This window comes from Montipora foliosa, chromosome 1, assembly GCF_036669935.1.
Source record: "Montipora foliosa isolate CH-2021 chromosome 1, ASM3666993v2, whole genome shotgun sequence".
In the NCBI taxonomy this organism is placed as follows: domain Eukaryota; kingdom Metazoa; phylum Cnidaria; class Anthozoa; order Scleractinia; family Acroporidae; genus Montipora; species Montipora foliosa.
Genome location: NC_090869.1, coordinates 32,673,360 through 32,683,359, shown reverse-complemented (window position 1 = coordinate 32,683,359; position 10,000 = coordinate 32,673,360). Strand labels below are relative to the sequence as shown.

The following is a 10,000-nucleotide window of genomic DNA, read 5'->3' as shown; positions in this document are numbered from 1 at the left end:
AAAAATTAATTTACTTCCCCCCCCCCCCCACCACGGCGAAAAAAGCCTCATTCACCAATAGTTTTACCAAATAGTGAACTCTAAGAAAATCTGAAGTTAACCTTCCATTTTACCATTTCAGAAAATGAACGCTGAATTTAATGTTCACTATCTGTGAACGTAAGGAAAACATTCAGTTTATCCCGCGTTTTCCTGCACGAGGAAAAGCCCGTTGAATAGCTTGTTTGCCGGAGTGTTTTTCTGTAGTTTTCCTCACGGAGTGAACACGGCATTTTCCTACGATTTTCCATCAGTAATTAGTCACGGTGAACACCATGAAAACATAATGTTCACAAGCGGTTTTCTTTTACTGTATGAGGCTGGTAAACGGCTTGTTTTCTTGATCGTTTTCCTTCAGTTTTCCGCGACGATTGAACATGGTGTTTTCATGTAATTTTCCAGTGGTAATTTGTCACGATTAACGCCATGAAAACATAATGTTCACCAGTGGTTTTCCTGCATTGTGTAACGCTAGTAAATGCCTTGTTTACCTGATCGTTTTCCTGCAGTTTTCCAGAACAAGTGCACATGGCGTTTGGTTGAAACATAGTTAATGGAGGGACTGGTTATGAACCTTACAACCTTCAAAAACGACAACAACGTTGTCGCAATCGATGTTGAATTGACCGTGACAGTGCACAATTTATTACTTTCGCTTGGCACGGATTGACCGTTTTTATGCTAGAGACGTTAAAGTCGTCTGAGACGTTAAAGTCGTCTCGAGACGACTTTAACGTCTAGTATAAAAACGAGAAATAAGACAGACGCATTAACGTCTGACGACTTTAACGTCTTGTTTTAAGTGCGTCGTTTAGACGCACTTAACAGACGACTTTAACGTCTCAGACGTTAAATGCGCCTAGTATAAAAACGGGCGCCCTAACTTGGACGCATTTAGCCGTGAGTCCTTTGTTAATCTGCACTTCCTTCCTTCCTTGCTCTCTTGGTCGACAAGACAAACAAGCCATGCACCGAGGCTAAATCTAATTCCTCGTCCATCGCCAGAAAATGCTGATTTCTAGACTGATTTCTGTCACAAAAAAAATATTTGCATCTGTCCTTCCAGGCGACGTCGAGACATAAATTTGAGAAGCTGCAATTCCGCCACGTTTATTTGCTCATATATTCGTGTGTTAACGTTTATTTGGTGCCGAGTTTGCTCGTGCCCAGTGTCTTCCGATAATAGAACCTAGTCATTTTTTTAGCAAAATCTTGTTTTTGTCCGTTAGTTTGTCTACTTTTATGCGTCCCGTTTTTATGCCAGACGGCTTTAACGTCTCAGACGTCAAATGCGTCTTGACGACTTTAACGTCTTAGGCATAAAAACGGCCATTCGCAAATTAATTACGCAGAATTTAATCGAAAGATTTGATTGGTTGTATTCTCGAAAAAGGGTTTGTTTTGTGCACCGTCAAGGCCAAAAATGAAACAAAGAGACGTGTTGAGTTCATAACCATCTACATGCATTAACAATGGTTGAAATTTTCCCGCTGGAATTAGTCGCAGTTAACACCGTGAAACTTGGTCTTTATCAGCGGTTTTCTTAGACTCTATTACCAGCCGCTGTTTCGGGAAATGAGCAGCCTACGGTTTCTTTCATTGTGTAACACTACCGAACGCTTCTTGCCTCCGGTTTGTAAAGTTTTCCTGAGGGTTTGGTTACTAAGCCATCGCAGGTAAGTAAAGGTGTATGGACGACACATGGCATGGACAACATGGCGGACAGTTTGAGAAAGGAATTTTTGTTTTACTGGAATCACATCACCCCAATGCCAGGATATTCAATGCACTGGGAAGTTTGGAAAATGAATACAAACACCTTTGAACCAAACATGCTTTTGTAAGGCATTATTTTAAAAGAACCGTAAACACAGCGGTTTTGTAGATCGCCAGCCTAGCCACTACACACCCCTAAAAACATTCTGCACAACAAATTATGGGACAACTGAGCCAATGCTGTGTGCTTCATTAAGATTCATGTTCATTGTGACAATTATTGATGATCACAGATGTTCCAACTATTTAATTAAATAGTATGGTCTCTAAGAAGGCAAATGAGAACAGAGATCACAAGTATTCTAGAAAAGTATTGAGTTGTATCATTTCTGGTTTACACTTTTTTTCTAGAAACCTATCTTCACTCAGGTGTATAACAGTGAAAACTTATTGTAATTCTAAAACAACATCCAGCATTTTAAAGAGAATTATTTGCATTTTACTAAAGCTTCAAAAGAAAGAAAGGTGGACTATCATGATGTAATGGCCGATTAAAAACTAGCAGTGAAAACTCTTTTAAACAGACACTCTCAGGGCTTTTCTAGGAGGTCTATAAAGACTCAGCAATATTTGGTAGTGACTTTTTTACAAATTTAAATTGTGGATGACAGTCATGGATAACAGAAAAATTGACTCTTAATTGAAAGCTAAATGTGCATGTATGGACTCATCACTGATCAATCGCCTTCATCAAGAATGCTACCAATACTGCAATGCAAGTCTGCTTAATAGAAGTTTTTAACATTACAATAAACATTACCAAAATAAAATTAAGAGACACTGATTTTGGGACCAAAGTGTCTGCTTAATAAAGGATGTCCCTTTAATTGGGGGTTTGCTTAATAGAGGTCTCACTGTATATCAAAACACTAATCTCTGGCTTTGCAGTGATCCATATAGCTCTGATCCAACTCTGATGGATTTGAATTGTGCAATAGTAAAGGGCATTTCAATAGTGGTTGTCTCGTCAAGGTCCAAAAGTTTCTTATACACTGATTTCAGCACATTTAAATCCTCACAGTCAAGTGCAGCATCTTTAGGTGAAGAGGTTGCACAGATACAATTATTGTTGTCCACTGTCCAACTGCAGGAATGCAAATCACCAACTGATACTTCTCTGTGTTCCTGAAGACTAAGGTATTGCTCTATTGGTTCCTGAGTATCCTTGACTGAACCTGAACCTTGGCAATTGTCAAAAAAATCCTTAAAAGTGTCCTGGTACATCTCAGGGTACTTGAAGTCTTTAACTTTACTTTGCATTAAAAACTTTCTCATCAGCTGAATTTCAATTGAACGGTTATTTGTGTGGAAAGAGCCCAGGATACCATTAAATCTTTCAAAACTAAAGCACCAAAAGGCATGAAATGGACCATAATCTAGTAGGCACTCCTTTATGTGCCCATGTAAATGCATGTTAGGAGTGACCAGGTCCTGTCCATATAGTTTCTCAAACATTGTGCAAAATTTCATCAAATACGAGTCCCCTATTTCAATATCATCATCTGTCGGGACTCTCTTGCCCAGTCTCTTGCACGCAAGGACAAAATGACGCCAACACTCAAGGTGATTATCAGGCAAAAGTCCTTTGAGAGCAAATATTGAATAAATAACTGTCCAGTTTTTCCATTGATCTGCAGTGAATCCTGAAAAGCTACAGGAAATCTTTCCAGGTATGCACCCAATGTCTTGTGGCACTGTCATTGAATCAACCAGTTCTTGAATTCTTTGAAAGTCTTCATCGCTTATGAAGTCATTTTTCTCATTCAGCCATACATTCTTCATCATGTGCTTGGCTGTCCCAAGATACAGATTATGCATTGGGTCCACAACAAAGTAACGTATACAGTCAAAGTATTCTAGTTCTTGCAAAACTGAATATCTGGCACCTAACTGAGAACAAAGTTTCTGTTGAGCTGCAGGGCTACTTTCATCCAGTGTCCTTTTCGCTGAACACTTATGTTCTGAGGAGTTCCTAGGAGGCCAATTCTCACGATCGAAACCACTGAAATTAAGTCCTTGTCCCGATGAAAAATCTTTCTTGCATCGAGAACATCCCTGTGATGCCATGTGTCCCAGGAATCCTCCAATTTTCCGTGTAGCAGGGATATCTGATGAAACACATATTAGCCCCACTTTGATTGCCCGTTTAAAGAAACTACCATGAACAGCAAAACGCTCTTTACAGGCCCAGAGTGTCTGCAACTCCTTGACAAGTGGTTCAAAAAAAGTGTTCGCAGTTAGTTTTGGTTCTGAAGGCCCTGGTAAAATGCCAACAACAATAATATTCTCCAGTTTGTACCTTTCGTGGCAAGGCAGATTAAGTAGGACAAGATAGACTACTCCAACAGATCCAGGAGAATGCTTGTATGGCCTAAACCAGTCAACATTAAACATAACAGCCAGGCTGTTACTGTGAGAAAGAAACCCAGCTGATGAAAGCTCCTTCCAGACGTTTCCTTGATATATGTCTGTTTTGACATTGCCAGGGAAGATCTGCTTTCTCCATTCTTGGCACTTCATCCAAAATCCAGGTCTACCAAAGAGTTGTTGCAAAGACCTTATAACAGAGTTATAAGGATACACCATCTTTGGGTATCTGAAAAGTTAATACTTGATCGATAGAAAGCTTGCCAAATGACTGGGAACCAAAGTGACAATGTTACACTGTACCATGAGACACCAGGATTATGTTCATTGCTACAGTATTGTTTATGTGAACTGCAGAGACTGGACAGTAATGTCAAGGGTTAAGGGTGGAGAGATGGAATATTTTGACAAATAATTAAACTTTAGATGAGATTTGGCTAGGTAGCAAGAATGGTGATTTCACTCAACATTTTAGCAATTTATTGTTACCCTGTACTTGTTGGAAAATATTCCAGACCAGCCTTTTTCCATTTTTGTTTTTAACAAGAGTTCCCTTTTTTTCACTCAAAAATTCTCTGCAAGAACCCTGGGAACATGATATCTATTCATCATGTCATAAGTGTGGGAGAGAGAAATATTCATCATTTTCCACGCTTGCATCCTTCTCATTTTAAGCAGAGATTAAGTTTTATCTTTTTTTTTCAAATCTGAGTTACAACTGTAACTGAACACTACGTGACCCAAGTTTTAAGCCTTAAGTTCAAAAAGACAACTGTTTATTTTAACTGGAATTTTCCTATTTAATGGTCTGCAATTACCAACTTTAAAATCTTGACAGAGCTGGATTGACAAGAAAATGACGAGAAACGCTGACTAGTTTAAGAATGCAATGAATTTGTACACGACTGAATTAATATGCAGCATGTGAGTTTCACGCTTTCAGATTTTTAAACTCCTCTTTTGCATACATAATAAACTATGTTTACACGCTGAAATTTTAAGCTATCGAGTGGATGACGTTACTTTTCCCTAGATCCAATCCTCTGACGTCCAGTCGGTCAGTTTGAATGTGAGTAATGGCTGACCGTGATATCTAAAACACAAAGTAAACAGCCTTTGGTTGAAAATCAAAGCTCAAAATTTTGCTAGGCAGGTGTTAAGCAAACACTCTTTCAAAATCTGAAGAAAAAGAGGAAGTGATTCTCGTACCACTTTTTAATCACTCACTGAAAAACTGTCCCATTAAAACATCCTCATGAAAACATACATGTACAGTAGCCAATATACTGTATATAACATATGGAAGAAAATTTTTTAGCCGTCAGGTTTGGTTGTTCCCTTCATTTCTCGATAAGAATAGATGTAAGAGTTATGCCTTATTGACAAGCATTTCGTGATGATTTTTAAAAAGTATTGCCCTTGAATAGGCGCTGCCCTTGTGTAAGTGTCGCATCAAAACCTGGGAAAATTTAATAAACACTCTTTCAAGTAAATAAAGTACACTGTACATATGTAAGTCAGGGTCAACCCAGGGGAACTGCTATACTGATATACCTGAAAATAATTACCCAATATACACAAAATTGGGACATTGCTATAAAGGAAAAAAATTGCTCTACATGAAAGGGATTTTAACTTACAATTCAATATCTATTGAGTATTCTACCCATATTTCTTCGCAAAAATACTGTACCTACCTACATGTAATTTGAAACCCCCTGTATATGGTGTACCCAAAACCCTGGCCGATACCCTGGTAAGTTACACTATATACCCTGCTAGAGTTAATCAAGCAACAAGAACATTAATTTTTGTACACTAAGGAAACAGTCTCACCTCGTCTACTTCTATGTGGGTGATTTGACCATGGCACAAACTTGCAACGGGCTGACACTTGTCTTCCGCAGCGCTTCTGCATGCATTCTTTATAGTCATACAGAGTCTTGCACTTAGGGCAGACGACAAACTTTATGAAGTTATCATTGTTTAACAGTCCAAGATGTTTTCTCAGCTTGTAAAGGGTGTTTGGTAAACGTTTGCCAAGCTCAGCAAAGCAACTGTTCCCATCAAATGTTCCAACTAACCATAGAAAACGGCTTAGAAATTTAAGAAGGATCTCAACAGCAGTGTCTGTTACAGAAAATCCAGACTGCCAAGATAATAAAAACAATAAAAGCCAGAAAATAAGGGCTCCACATTTATCTGAGGGTGTCGAATTCTCGTTGACATTTTCCCCTTCATCTTCCTGGTCAAAATCCTCCTCAAGATCATGACCTTCTGAAGGGTCATTCCACTCCTCGTTCACCGAATCATCAGTGTCCACAGGACTGCACTCAGCACTGTCTGTTAAATCGTCTTCATCGTCCTCGAAATAGTCCAGGTCTTCTTCATTAAAGCGTTTCCTTAACCTCTCTCTAAGTCTCCTGCGGATCTCTGGGGACAGCAACCGTCCTGATTCACAGTGAGATTCATCATGATCAACATCAGCTCCTTCCACGTCCTTCTCACAGCACGAACTAGGATCCTCGCTTTCTGTTTTAGAGTTTACGTTCTCATCTGCACAGTCGATTTTGATCTCTTCCTCCAATGAAGCATTGAAAGCCTCGTCAGGAGATGCACTTATTTCTGGGCAAACATGCGATCTTGATCCAGAATAAGAGTAGCTGTTTCCACATCGCGAACACTGAATTCGGCGTCTATTTCTTGTTTCAAACTTTCGCAGAGAACTTCTTTTCGGCATTCTAATGTTTTCCAAAACCGACACGTAAACGATCCTGAGTTAGAAAAATGTGTGAAAAATGATGAAAAATGGTATAATCCACGCCGATGACCAAAAATACTTAGGGCTCTAAAAATTACAACCAATAACATAAATGGACCAATCACAACGCTTCTTTTAGTTGCGTGAACAAATCGTCTTCGAGGACTATGGGAAAACCATAGGGAGCCCACACAAACAGTGTGTCTGTTTGTATGTTCGAAATATGAAATGTATGGGAAATATTGAAGAGTCCTAATTTAGTAAACTTACATCGAGAAATGACTATGTTAAAGCTCAAAATAACCTCAGTTGTTGTGTATTGTCATTTCTGCGGCTGAAAATGGTGAATTTGAGCTATTTGGTGGGTTTTCCGTTGACTGTTACTACACGTCCTTAGAAGGAGACAAGGGTGGAAAGCTCATTTTCGACCGCTCCGTTGCTAAACAGTGCATCCAATCAGTGTGGAGCAAACAGCGTGACGGTTGCTCCTTGGCACACGAAATCCCGGCCGCGGATGCTGGTCGCTTCGAAAGCTGCATTTCTCGAAAATTATTTGGCGGTTAGCGCTTGGATTTTGAATGGATCTTCCATTGAATGGCACGAGAAGAAGTGTCAACCTTTCAGTTTATCTGGTGTTCGATTTGAAAGACGGGCGATTCTAATTTCTGGGTGAAAATCGGCTTGACGCTGGAGCGGTCGAAAATGAGCTTTCCACCCTTGTCTCCTTCTAAGGACGTGTAGTAACATTCAACGGAAAACCCACCAAATCGCTCAAATTCACCATTTTCAGCCGCAGAAATGACAATACACAACAGCTGAGGTTATTTTGAGCTTTAACATAGTCATTTCTCGATGTAAGTTTACTATATTAGGACTCTTCAATATTTCCCATACATTTCATATTTCGAACATACAAACAGACACACTGTTTGTGTGGGCTCCCTATGGAAAAACCGGGAAAACCACTTTTGGTCTTTGAAGATTCTTGATAACAGTGTGATCGCATCGCACATCGCTTCTGGCTGAATTTTAGCTGAACGTTCCGTCGATCGAGCAAGAAATGGCGGCTACCCGGAACACCAATGTGTCGGAATTCAGGTTGGTTCTGAATAAACTGAAAGATCTCCAGGAGAAGTTGGAAAAGAGTGATCAATCGGCAGTAGCAAACCAGTTGACCGACATCAACGACTCGTTAAGAATCAACGAAGGAAACCAAAGCGATTTTTCTGATGCGGTATTTCAGACCTTGGCAGGGATTCAGGCTACCATGGAGAGGGGATTTAAAGCCATGGACGAGAGGGTTGCTGCTCTTGAAAGCAAAATAGCTGGTTGTGACTCAAGTCTTGCCGAGGGAAGCAGTAGTGACGCTGGAACTCCACCAAGTTCTTCAAGGAAACGAAAAATTCCTCGACACCCCGATCTCTCGGTGAGTAAGCTCAGTTCTCTCGATGACTAATTAATAAGTCTTAGGCTTAGCAAATGATTATCTTGCAATGGTGTTTCTGATGATATAGAACCGAATTTGAAAGCCATTCGATCGTTCAAAATTCACGCCATGCATGCAGAATAATTTGTCACACCTTTTGTATGACGCCGCGATACCGAATTGTTTGATCAAATCGTTGGATCGAGCACGATTTTCTTTTGCAGTTGTGCTATATGTGATGATCTCTTTTCCAACACTATTTCTTATAACATAAGATACTGTATCAGGTCGAAAGACATTTTCGTTCAAATTTCGCGCCCTCCATTCGGAAATTAGTCGTATCACAGGCGCCCCAAGCTGAAAATACGTGGTGTATGCGACAGTTTGTGTATATAGAGAATTGTATGGGAAAATCACCGATCGTAAAAAAATTGTGTAAATAACTATCTCATTTGAAATAAAGTTTTCCTACCTCAAATGTGTGACACCGGCCTTCCCATTATTTCAGCAACGGCCTTCCGGATGACTTCACTAAACGGTGTCAGAATGGCTCGAAACTCGCCAAAAGAGACAAGTTGGTCACACATTTGAAGTAGGAAAACTTTATTTCAAATGACATAGTTATTAAAGATTCAAATTACGGCTTCAAGCGAGAGCCTACCCGAACAACCTGAAAAATAAAACACTGTTGGAATTCAAATTCTCTGACAAAAAGACTGCTCTTTTTAATGCAATACAAATTACCTGATCTTAAATGCATTATAAAGGAGAAATGGCTTATAGAATCACAACCTAAACTGAAGAAATATTCAAAGAACCTTAAAATATTTCTTATAAAAGTGGCAGATCATTATAAAAGAGATAATTCATACTGGTTAAAGCCAGACTGTAGAAGCTTATCTCTCTAACACCGCATGAAGAAAAGTGGTTACATTCATGCGACACGTTTGCATTTTTGTAGCCATTTGATTACTATGCTAATGCAGAGAACGGAAATAACTGGAATATTGTCAGATTGAGTTGCACGTCAAATGCCTGTTTGGAGTTACATTGTATGTCGATGCGATTTTAATGGTTTTCACAACCTGGAAGCTGGTATTTTTTATTGCCATTTTCAGGGCTATGCTAAACCCTGTGGTAATATTACTGTTTTTTGAGAGATTGTAAAGTTTGGAATGCCTAATCTGTAATTTGTGGTAGATTATTGTTCAACTTACAATTGTGCTTGTATAAGAAGTGGACTGCATTGTTGATTTTCATTTTTTTTCAAAGTCCAATTTGAGTAAAAAATTCTTGAAGTATATTAAATATGGTCAGCATTGTGGGGGTGTTGGAGAAACGTTTGGTTTTGGACGTACAAGGTTGCCATGTAGGAGGAAATTTGCTTCATTTAGAAGGCAGACCTGGTCTGTTGCCCCACTATTCCCTGGGTATGAGGCTACGTGGCTTCCCACTGACAAGTGCATTAGGATACACTTTGCTGTGCATGCTATCTTTTGATACCAGATTCTTTTCTGTAGAAGTTAGTCGTTAACTTTGCATCAAACTAGATGATATTATTGTTTTACATTTATGATAGTCACAGTAGGTGAAAGGGCACTTAATGTGTAGGCATAACTGACATATCAGAC

The 10,000-nt window shown here is 39.4% G+C and overlaps 1 protein-coding gene and 1 pseudogene across 1 annotated transcript; one reads left to right on the top strand and one right to left on the bottom strand.

Annotated features, from left to right (window-relative positions):
• Nucleotides 1-2,676: 2,676 nt before the first annotated feature.
• Nucleotides 2,677-6,946, bottom strand: LOC138013109 (uncharacterized). Its single transcript, XM_068860083.1, has 2 exons — nt 6,000-6,946; nt 2,677-4,411 (listed from the first exon to the last, which is right to left on the bottom strand). The coding sequence occupies exons 1-2, from the start codon at nt 6,920-6,922 to the stop codon at nt 2,677-2,679; spliced, it is 2,658 nt and encodes an 885-aa protein (XP_068716184.1). The 5' UTR covers nt 6,923-6,946.
• A 978-nt stretch (nt 6,947-7,924) lies between these two features.
• LOC137977092 (uncharacterized) overlaps nt 7,925-10,000 on the top strand; it is a 6,162-nt pseudogene continuing 4,086 nt past the window's right edge.